A 12,005-nucleotide genomic window follows, 5' to 3' on the forward strand; every position below is an offset into this window, starting at 1 on the left:
CATCGTGACTGGTCCACGTATATGCTTTTCCACCTCTACCTCTGATTCCTCTCACTCTGTTTCCATCCATCCATTTTCTATACCACTTATCCTACAGGGTCAAAAGGAACCTGGATCCTATCCCAGGGAACATCAGGCACAAGGCAGGGTACACCCTGGATGGGGTGCAAATCCATTGCAGGGCACAATGACATACACATTCACACCTCCATTCGTACACTATGGACACTTTGGACATGCCAATCAGCCATGTCTTTGGACTGGGATCCCAACCTTCGACCTGCAGCATGGAGAGAGCATGCAATCTCCGCACACACAGGGCTGTGGTGGGAATCAAACCCTTAACCCTGGAGGTGTGAGGCAAATGTGCTAATCACTAACCACTGTGCCCCCCTGTGCAGAATTCAGCAACTAGAATTCTGTATTAACAGATAAGTAACACTCATAGTAAAAGGTGTGTTACTAAAAGGTAAGTAACATCTTGGCTTTATATTTATTATTTATATTTAGTTTTATAATTGATTTCAGTGTAATAAATGGTTTAAAACCATCAATCTCTAAAATGGTGTGAACACAGAACACTAAGTAAAAAAATCTCTGCTTAGAATTAGGTCTAAGTAAAGTTCTATATTTCGCATAGTTGACCATAGTTGTGTGGTATTTCATGCATGCATTCATTCATGCATCCCTTTACTTTCCTCACTCCAGTCATTGCATCCCCCCCCCCCCCCAAATAAACTAGCAATTATAACCTCACCCAATATTTATTTATTCTGGCATTTATCTATCTAAATGTGGATGATAGACAGACAGATTGGGCAGACAGATGGATGGATGGATGAGTAGATAGAAAGATAGATAAGCAGAGGATAATTATGTAATGACACTGCAGATATGACATTTTTTATTTAATAAAAAACATCGGGAAGCATACTTTAACCCCCAAAGGACCCTCTCAAAGGTCAAACCAAATCTACACCCTATGCTTGTACTAAAAGACATAGGGTGCCTAAGACTTTTGCATTGTATTAAACATAACAATTTTATCTCTGATCACAATCTCATTTCATTTATAATGCATCTTAACTATAATATATACAATGTGTCCCATAAATCTCCATGAATAGGTGACCATCTTTGCCAGCACCATGCCGGTTGTGCCATCATCAGTGGATGTTTGTGGACGTTCATTTCCTGGTTGGTCCACAACACTTCCAGTCTTTTTGAATTTGTTAATAAGTTTGGTAACAGTGATGTGTTTGATGTGTTTGATTCTTGCTATGTTTCCTGTTAAAGTCCATCGCAACCCTGCTATAGCTTCCCGATCCAGCCATGAGAATGCTTTCAGTATATTCTTCTTTTGTCAAAGGCATTCTGAAAGGCATTTATTTAAAAATAAATAAATAAATAAAATTTTACAAGTTGGACTCCTGATCAGAAGGTCATGAGTTCAAATCCCAGCATTGCAAACTGCCACTTCTGGGCTCTTGAGAAAGGCCATTAACCCTCAACTGCTCAGTTGTATAAATGAGATAAATATAAGTCGCTCTGCATAAGGGTGTCTGCCAAATTCCGTACATGTAAATAAGTACACCCCATGGAAATGATTGGCTTTTTTGACATATTTGGACAAGCAAACATTTGATCCTCTTTGAAACAGTGCCTATTAATGTAGGTGATATACTCTATCAAATGAGACACAAAATTTACATTTTGTAGTAATTTTCACAATTTAAATAAAAAAAACAACCAGATCAATCACATGGAAAAAGTAAGTACACCCCTACATTTATCATACCTTCAAATGCATAAAATTAGAATCAGGTGTTGAAGATTGGGTGCCAGTGATTAGAATCTATTTAGGGAGTGCAGGTGGAACCTATCTTATTTATACCCTTCTCATATCTAGTGTCTGGTGTTCCCTTTGCTATTGAGGTGTGTGGTGTCATCATGCTAAAATCTAAAGAGTTCTGTAAGGCCTTCAGAAAAAAAGGTCATGGATGCCTGTGAGTCTGGCAAGGGATTTAAAAAGATCTCCCAATTATTTGAAATCATCATTCCACTGTAAGGAAAAATAATCTACAAATGGCGCAGATTTCAAACGACTGCCAATATATCCAGGACTGGCCATCCCAGCAAATTCAGCCCAAGAGCAGCCCATCTGATGCAAAAAGCAGTCTCCAAAAACCCCAAAATTTCATCACAGGTTCTGCAAGTAAGTCTTGCAACTGTTGGTATCAAAGTGCATGCTTCTACAATCAGAAAGACATTCCACAAATTCCACCTGCATGGGAGGTGTGCCAGATAAAAGCCTTTGCAAGACTACAGTTTGCCAATGAGCATATAGGCAAAGCCCAGGCCTTTTGGAATAATGTTCTCTGGACAGATGAATCAAAGATAGAGTTATTTGGCCACAGTAACAGCAGACATGTTTGGCACAGACAGCTTTTCAGGAGAACCACCTCATACCAACCGTGAAGCACGTTGGTGGAAATGTTATGGTTTGGGGTTGCTTCACTGCCTCAGAGACTGGACAGCTTGCATTCATTGATTCACCTATGCATCAACTGTCAAATATCAAAAATCATATCAAAGAGTGCTTGAAGATAATGTGAGGCCATCTGTCTGTTGAAGCTGAAGTTGAACCGAAAGTGGACCTTTCAACAGGATAATGATCCTAAGCACACTAGCAAATCCACCAAGGAATGGCTCAAAAAGAAGAAATTGAGTATTATGGAATGGCCTAGACAAAGCCTCAATTTGAATCCCATTGAAATGTTGTGGGGGGATTTGAAACAGGCAGTACATGCAAGAAAACCATCAAACATCTTGCAACTGAAAGAATATTGCATGGAAGAGTGGTAAAAAAAAATCCAGCAAGCCTGGTAGACAATTATGCAAAATGCCTACAAGAAGTCATTTCTGTTAAAGGGGGCAATACTAGCTTCTGAAGCCAAGGGTGTACTTACTTTTTCCACAGAGGAATATCACATCTATTTATATTTCTGTTGAATAAATGATTGAAAAATCTAATTTTCCTTGTGGTTTTGTTCAAGTATATCACCTTTATTAATAGGCACTGTTTCAAAGATGAACAAATGTTTGCTTGTTCAAATATGTCTAAAAAAATCTAATTTCCAATTTCAATGGAGTGTATTTATTGTTTTCACATCACTGTATAAACTAAGTATATAAATTTTGGAAGATATTTTGCAAAAAAAAAAGTGTTAATTTCCCCTATGTATGGAGACTTTTGGGACACCCTGAACATTTCACCTTGCTACTGCATCAGACTACATTCATTTCATGAAATGTATGTTCATATCAGCCACTGTACCCAGTGTTACTGATAATCTCAGATATTTATTGACTTTGACTGGATAACTTGCTCACCCCACAGAACTCCAACAAATGACTGAATGCTTAGAGTCATCATTTCACTACATGCTAGATAAAGTTACCTCATTAAAAAGAAAAATTGGCACCCTGGTATAATGATCACACCCTGCTTAATAAATAAATAAATAAATAAATAAATAAATAAATAAACAGCTGCCAAAACCAATTTTACCAGGTGGTCAGTGCTGGTACAAATGAAACAGTTTACTGCTACTGATGCTACACAATAGACACGTTGTTTGTAAGAAATATCACAACAGGCTATATGAAAATTTCAAACATTTAAATTTAGACAAGAAATTAGGAAAGCTGCCAAAGTTGCTCTGCTAGCTCGACTTGAAAGCGTTAGTGTCAAACTAAACTAGTAATCTTCCAAATTGCATGGAAGGAGAGCCTTCTTAACTATAGAAATGTGTAGGTCTGTAGCTATTCCCTAATACAAGGCAACAAAATGAATACTAGATTCTTATTTAACACAGTACAGGCTTAAAAATATAAATAATAATAAGACCACGAATGAAACATAAATACCAACACTATGTAGTAATGTTTATGAAATTATTTTGATGACACCACATCTGGATTAGAATCCAGTTTAGCCCAATAGCACAGGCGAAATTGATGTCACTTTCCTCCTCAAAATAATCAATACCCGTTTCCTGTGGATATTCTTAAACACGTGATACCAGAAGACCCTCTTGTTAAAAATGTAAACGTGATCTCTGGTTTCCTCTACCAGTGCGCCGCTCGAGACCAGTTCCAGCTCATAATCAATGCAGCGTTGCTATTGGCGCTCGCACAGTCACACAGCTGTTAGCCCCGCCCACAACGATTGATCCACCAATAGAAATTTTCAGCCGGTCGTGCCCACAGTCATGAAACGTCATTGTGGTTGACCAGTTTTGCTTTAATACAGCTGTTCGGTAAATCAGTTTACAGTCGATAGACTATCAGGGCCGTGTCTTTTTTAAACGCCGAGGAATGGCAACCGTTATTAAGGATGACAGATTAACAAGTTCTCAAAGTTTTCTATGCGTCGGGTTTGCAGGAATCTTTAGCAAAACAGTTACATCACCCCTTGAGGTGGTGAAAATTTTGAGCCAAGTGGGGACTTTTCACTGCAAATGTGATTTCATGCGCAGTTTTCTACTGATTTATCAGCGTGAAGGTCTGCGGGCGTTTTGGAAAGGGAATTCGGTTTCCTGTCTGCGGTTGTTCCCATACAGTGCCATACACCTGGGAACCTACAAAACGTGAGCCTCTCTTTTATTACTTACTGTTAAAGCTTTAAGTTATATGGTCTTTCAAATGATCGCTAGTTGGACCAGTGCTATATTGCTTCAGTGGTCATCAAAAAATGAAGAATATTAATTTGTTTACATTGGGGATTAGCCCTCAGATAGCGTATACACTGGTTATTCATATCTACATTATCTGTACCCTACTTCAAACAGTGCTGTTAAACAGAATTCCGATATTTAACATTCTGTTTTTCGCATGTTTTCGGTCTCGTGTGTGTGGTATATTGAATTAAGTCAGTTCTGGGGTTAATTTGTTTGTTTTATTTGTATCAGCTGTAAAGTTTACTTCAGTTCAACGCGACATCATCACGCCTTAGCTGCCAAGCCAATCATCGAGCAGGAAAACCGGCACGTTCGATGACGTCATGACTGCCCACCTCAGCGTTCTAAAAGGGCGTTTCCAAACGTGGCCTTTAAACAAGTTAATAATGCTATATGGATGTACAAATAATCCTGTTGTACACTTAATTATTAATGCTAAAGTGATAAGAATGGTCCTCGCGAGAAGTGAATACACAAGCAGTGCATGCCACGTGTCGCTATGTTTATATGTAAACACTGTCCTATTCAGCAGTTTAGGAATGTCCTATGGAGTTCTAGGAAACAGGGCAGTAACCTGAGCTGACTTACACAACACCAGTGGTACGCATTAGTGTTCTCTAGGACACAAATGATATTTATAAATGTACAGTTAACCTTTATAAGATATACCCTAGATATTCCACATAACTGATCTTTACTTCTTTTTTCACATATGGAAGCGTGTGACATAAACAAACCTTGCACTATTTTTAATTGGATTCATTCCCATGTCCAACAGGATCATCCACCTCTATATGGATGAGCTTGGACGTATTTCCCAGTGGAAGGCCATAATGACTGGTGGTCTAGCAGGTATATCTGCTGCTCTGCTTACATATCCCTTGGAGGTGGTTGAAACCAGACTAATTGCCCAGAACTGCAGAGAATCCACGTATCGGGGTGTGGTGCACACACTATCCAGCATAAACCGACATGAGGGGTTCTTGGCTCTCTATCGTGGCTTTTCTCTCACTATATTAGGTATGCTTTTTATTTATATATATACTTCTTCTTAAGGTTATAATGGAATGATGCATTTACTTCATTTGGCTGAAGCTTTTATACAAAGCTACTTACAATTGAGACAGGATACAGCTGAGCAGTTGAGGGCTAAGGGCCTTGCTCAAGGACCCACCCTTTGGCCTTCCAATCAATAGCCCAATACCAATGCTACCAATGTTCTGCTCTATCTTTCTTATAAGGTGCACATCATCTGCACAGCTTGTGTAATATGCATAATTAAGTTACACCACACGCATTTCTCATGTTCAGTTATGCTTGCTAATGCTTGGTTGTGAAGTTCCCTGGGCATTGAGCTATCTTAATGGAGTAATAAGTGGCATTTTACATTGTACTTGACAGTCACATGTTCCTTGCAAGTGGTCATGTGCATTTTAATTGCCATGTTCCTGCAGTTTGCTGTCACAAAGTTTTATACAGCACTGCACCTTACGAAATAGTATGATGTGGTTTATAGCCAAGTACTTCTATTAGATTATACACCAGATAAAGCTGAACTGAATATAAGCAAGTAAAATTATGTGCTGAATTCTGGACACTGTGGCCATTTTCTTTTGAATGACAATCCTCTTTTCTTTTCACTGTGGTATAGGTGCAGTTCCCTTCTCGATTGGCTGCTACATAGTTTTTATTAACTTGGATAAGCTGTGGCAGGAGCACCACTTCCGTTTCACCTCTTTGCAGAACTTTATCAATGGCTGTCTTGCTGCAGGAGTGGCTCAGACTCTCTCTTTCCCTTTTGAGACAATTAAAAGGAAAATGCAGGTGAGATGAGCATTATGGCTCCTCTTTTGCACTTTTACAAACTATTATATACATGTACATTGTTGTAGTGTTCCTCCATTGTGGTTGCATGGTACAAATAGTGTTTTCAGGAAATTTGGCCTTTAAATTCATTTAGCTTAATTTATTGTACTTTTTGTGCAATTTGTCAGCATCAGCCAGTCCATTTTAAAAATGCAATGACTTCCCCCACCTTTAAATATCTACTGATTTTTGGCTACATCACCATAAGCATGTGTGGGGGAGTTTTAACAAAAATGGCACGTTACATTTTACCTTGCCATCCTCCCATCTCAATCATTGAACAAAACTGCTAAGCTGCTTCATGTTCAGATACAGTACTATGTGAAAAGGCACCCTTATTTTTATACAGTATTTTGTCTTAGATGCATTAAATGTCAATCATCATAAAAGAAGTGTGCAGGATGGGATACAGCACTGCTTTCTTGCCAAGATGTAAATAAAATACTGTTGTTTACCACTAGGTGGTACAAATAACGTACTTTATTAGTCTGTCAAGTGAAACTGGCTAACCCATTGTGTTGCACTAACATAATTAATATACTTTTACATCACAGTTTGGGAAGTAAAAGAAGGCAGTCTGTTGTATAAGGGAACAATCATCTGCAGTAACTAAGAATCAATATACTGTGTTTACTGGCTAAACAATATCTAAATGTAAATGGCTCATCATATTACCTCAGTTATTTCATTCTCATTTAAAGGGCGGTTCAGCTGGTTGCCTGTTCACCTTGAAAGGAATGTCAGGGAACCTGCAGTGCAGTCTGTCAAATCACCATAAAACATTGCAATGAGTGAATCTTTTACATGCCTTGGCTTTCAGGTGTATCTGAGCCACCATCTTCCAAAGTACACAATCTACAGTAATGTTTTTTTTCTTTTAAACATGATTTCTCATTGTGTTGCTAATACATTTGCTTTATTCACTTAATATTTAAGGCTCAGAGTCCTCTTCTGCCACACTATGGAGGAGCTGATGTCCATTTTACTGGGATGATAGACTGCTTCAAGCAAGTCATCAAAACCAAAGGTGTCTTGTCCCTATGGAGTGGCATTACAGCCAACATGCTCAAGGTAACACATTTATGTATTTAAATAATTATTTTTTTATTACTATGTGTGATGACTTGAATCCAATGATATTACAGACTACACTGCACTATCGCTGTCCTTGAGATTATTTGCAAATACATATTGACTTAATACACTATTTGCAAATACATATTGACTTAATATTATACTCTGGGCAAATGATTATTATAACCACAAAAACGATTATGGCAGCCACCTGATCAATGTAATTTTACTTTTATTTGTTGAATAAATTATATTTAAATTTCTGGTTGAGAAACTCAAAAAAAACCCAAAAACAAATAAAGTGATATATAAAAGGAAATCAGATAGCTAGGAATTAGGAGAACAAAATCAAACGTTTATTAGCATTAGGAATTTAGTGGTCTGGGCTATCATGTATGTTTTTTTTTATGTCAGATGTTAATTCATCCTGTTGTTAATGCAGATAATCATGGCAAACAGCATTTTTTATTATTATTATTATTATTATTATTATTATTATGATTATTATGATTATTATTATTATTATTGGGCGCACGGTGGCTTAGTGGTTAGCACGTTCGCCTCACACCTCCAGGGTCCGGGGTTGGAGTCCCGGGCCCATGTGAATGCGGAGTTTGCATGTTCTCCTTGTGCTGTGGGGGTTTCCTCGCATGAACGTAGTGTATGAATGGGTGTGTGAGTGTGTATGTGATTGTGCCCTGCGATGGACTGGCACCCTGTCCAGGGTGTACCGTGCCTTGTGCCTGATGCTCCCTGGGATAGGCTGCAGGTTCCCCGTGACCCTGAAAAGGAGTAAGCGGTAGAAAATGGATGGATGGATGATGATGATTGTTGTTGTTGTTGTTGTTATTGTTATTATTATTATTATTATTATTATTATTATTATTATGAGTAGTAGTAGTATTGGTAGTATTATAGGTCTAAACAGACCCTAAGATTTTCTTCTTCTTTTTCTTCTTGTTCCTCTTCTTCACCAGTAAAAGGCATTGTGTAGCAAAGACCATAAAGAACAGACCGGCAGAAAAATGCTGTATCCTCCCTGCTACTCAAGATCTTGTATTGGCCTGAGGAATTTTGTTTAATGTTTTGTCTCATAGCCCTTAAACTGTGAGACATTTAATCAGAATTCTTTTGTCTGGGGCTCATGGTCCATGCCCAAAAAGCTGTTTTTGGTTCATTTGGCTCTACCCCTTCCCATTTGACCTAACTTGTATAATATGCTAATTATACTTTTATGAACATCATATGTCATCATCATCATCATTATCATTGTAAAATTGCTGTCGAATTACTCATAAGAGTTTATTCATAATTATTTAAAACATGATGGTATTAAAAAGCAGTTTGGCCACCAGGCCACTGAATGGCTCATGGGGTGGAGCTTGGTTGATGTCCATAGCTGTGTCTCAGAAAGACTTTGGTGGAGTCTTCTGAAACTTGAGTGCTGATCCCAGGGCATGACTCTTTTTTTAAAAAAAAAAAAAAAAAGGGCCAGCTTTGGGGGCTTGCTGACTTGATTCCTTGAATAACATGGATGCCATCTGCCAGTCAGTTTCAGCAAACTTCTGACACAACCGTTGGTCTGTTGTCATAATGAATGGTATGACATTCTAGGAATTCCCTAATAAGCTCATTGCACAATAAATGATTGGACCCTGCACAATAAGTGATTGGACCCTGATTGATTGCTGCTTGTGGCTTACTTTATTTGTTTATTATTATTATTATTATTATTATTACTATTGTTGTTGTTGTTGTTGTGTCCTGGACAGATGTCAATGTCAGTTGTGTTTATTTCTTGTTTAGATCATCCCTTACTATGGGCTGCTCTTCAGCTGCTTTGAGATGTGTAAGCAATTCTGTCTTTACCAAAACGGCTACACCGTGTCACCATTGAGCTACAAACTCAAACCAGGAGTGGACCAAAGCCTGGGCCCACATGAACTGCAGGAGTTTAAGCGCTATCTGAGAAACAGACAAATACAGGCCCAAAGTTCATCAATGGGAAATCGGTGGCAAACCTGACCATATTATATGCAAATACCTAGTAGGAGGAAAAACAAGTAAAGACTAAGTAGGATTTTGCTGGAGTACTTTCTCTGGTGTTGTCATTTCTTCTAAAACCTGTACTACCACTTGTAAGTATATTTAGATAAATAGATTAATAAACTTGAATTCACTTAAGAACTTTTGTTCAATACATGCAAGAATGGATATTTTGGTTCTACAGGGCACGTTACAACACTTTCACTGTTTTGTATGACACTGCACATGTTGCACACAATGGTATGCACAAAGTGTTCAGTATTGTTGAGGCTGGTTAAATATTGCAAGTATTTAGTAAACAATATGGACATTCTAGTGTGAGAATTGATCTTGTGCAACCTGAAGTTAGAAGACCTTGTACATCCTCTGTAACAGTACTCACTGCTAAAAGTTAAGAAATGTATTATTACACCCACTACTGTATTTAGTAAGCCATTTTAACGATTTTAAACCACACTTGAAACACAACCCTTGTTTTCTGCGATACCTCAAAAAATACTTGATGGTGGTACAAAACAGACTATGACATATTTTAGACAGTATTAATATTGTATCAATTTTAATATTGTATGTAAAGCAGGTGCTGTCTTTTTAGACATGTCAGTTATGTATATCACTGGCCATTCACGGGCCTCTCAGGATGGATTGTTTCAGTGCCTTCAAACAATTAATGAATACCATGGATTTTTATGCCATTTTAAATGTACTGATTATTTATGTGCTATAAGTTTGTTTTTGTTTTTCTACATATGAGTAGTGTGTATAAAATCATATTTTATGTATTATAATATAATATTATAATTCAAATGCATTGGTAGCAATCATGATGAATTTGACTGTTTATATATTAAACTCGTCTTTGTCCCCAGCTAACTTGTATTTTAGCTTTTGCAATTTAGATTAGATTAGATTAGATTAGATTAGATTAGATTAGCCTTTATTGTCTCTCTTAGGAGAAGTTTGTCTTGGACAATCAAGAGAAGACAGCTGACATTACAACACACATATACAATAAAACTTGTTAGTGTCACAATGTTTTATGTTTCACATCTGTAGTAAACACCGTTCATTGAGTTTAGAGGTTGACCACCTCTCATAAAGTTTAATAGTACCCAAAGACATCCAATGTATAAATATATATTGATTGAGACTTTCAAGCCATTTGTACAGCTACAGTTGTTTGACCTACTGTATAAATTAGAAGCACAAGATTTCTGTTGTACAGTATGTAACTAGTACTTAAAAAGTAGGCTTACTTAACTGTATTAAAGAGTGTTTAATAACGATATGGTTCTCAAAATTTACATTTACACTGAGCCTAAGATTATAATCAATTAGTATCTCAGTCATCTCAGTCCCACTAGTTCATATCACTTAAGAAAAACCTTATAATGAGATCTATCCCAATTCTGCCTTCCAATATACTCAGAAATGTTACTTTAAAAAACTGAATGTGATCACTGCTTCTATGCCAGATGATTATCCTCCTTTCACACATCCAATCTTATTTAATCAGCATTCTCCCACTCCACTGTGTGTGCAACACTCTCACCGCTGTTTACATTTGAAGTTAAAGCATGGGGCTGACTCTCTCACAGGTCTCAAGCTCTAAGGAAGTATGCATTAGTGCTTTTATTAGTCTGGGACCAAATCATTGACATTAACCTGCCTGCTGGAAGCAATGCTCATGAGGCAAACTTCCTGCTTAGTTGGGTAATGGAGTATGGCCAGTGCATTGCCCTCAGCAGGGAGATGAGAATGAAGAAAGCATGATGGCCTGGAAAGGGGCAAGTCCGATGTCATTATATCATTCCCAAACTGGGAGCAATGAGGGGGAGAAAGAAAGACATGAGCATGGCTGGGTTTAGCATTCTGGCCAGACTCAAATGGGAAAACATTCAACAAGGTCATAATGGAGGGTAACTTTTAGCAGGGGACCACCTTTCCTCTGACTCCTTTTATTGCTGATAAAATCAATCCAGCACACACTGTCTCTGCGTGTTATATATGGGCTGGAAATAAAAATTTGGGTAAAACTTTGAAATTTGTCAGCATCTTTTCAAATATTGACGCTACATGCTTAACTTAACTTAATTGAACACATCCATAACACCAAAATGCATGACACAAAAAACTACATGGTATCTAGGGTATATCTTTAATGTTAAAGCTAAAACACATAAAATGTGTTTTTAAAGGCAAAAGTTCCCCATCGTTCAAATCAACATTCGCTTGTAAGTTAAACTCTAATTAGACTACAATGAACATACTAAATCT

At 37.6% G+C, this 12,005-nt stretch overlaps 1 protein-coding gene across 1 annotated transcript; it reads left to right on the forward strand.

Moving 5' to 3' along the window:
• Positions 1 to 4,268: 4,268 nt before the first annotated feature.
• Positions 4,269 to 10,596, forward strand: slc25a43 (solute carrier family 25 member 43). Its single transcript, XM_053631456.1, has 5 exons — positions 4,269 to 4,652; positions 5,521 to 5,762; positions 6,394 to 6,566; positions 7,545 to 7,679; positions 9,489 to 10,596. Exons 1-5 carry the CDS (start codon positions 4,381 to 4,383, stop codon positions 9,705 to 9,707), a joined length of 1,041 nt encoding a protein of 346 aa, XP_053487431.1. The 5' UTR covers positions 4,269 to 4,380; the 3' UTR covers positions 9,708 to 10,596.
• The last annotated feature ends 1,409 nt before the right edge of the window (positions 10,597 to 12,005 follow it).

The sequence above is a fragment of the Ictalurus furcatus genome, chromosome 8 (assembly GCF_023375685.1).
Source record: "Ictalurus furcatus strain D&B chromosome 8, Billie_1.0, whole genome shotgun sequence".
In the NCBI taxonomy this organism is placed as follows: Eukaryota; Metazoa; Chordata; class Actinopteri; order Siluriformes; family Ictaluridae; genus Ictalurus; species Ictalurus furcatus.

Coding starts and splice junctions, on each gene's coding strand:
- slc25a43 (XM_053631456.1), top strand. CDS start 4,381: ATGGCAACCGTTATTAAGGATGACAGATTAACAAGTTCTCAAAGTTTT. Junction 5,763..6,393: donor CTTTTCTCTCACTATATTAG/GTATGCTTTTTA, acceptor ACTGTGGTATAG/GTGCAGTTCCCTTCTCGATT. Junction 7,680..9,488: donor TTACAGCCAACATGCTCAAG/GTAACACATTTA, acceptor TTTCTTGTTTAG/ATCATCCCTTACTATGGGCT.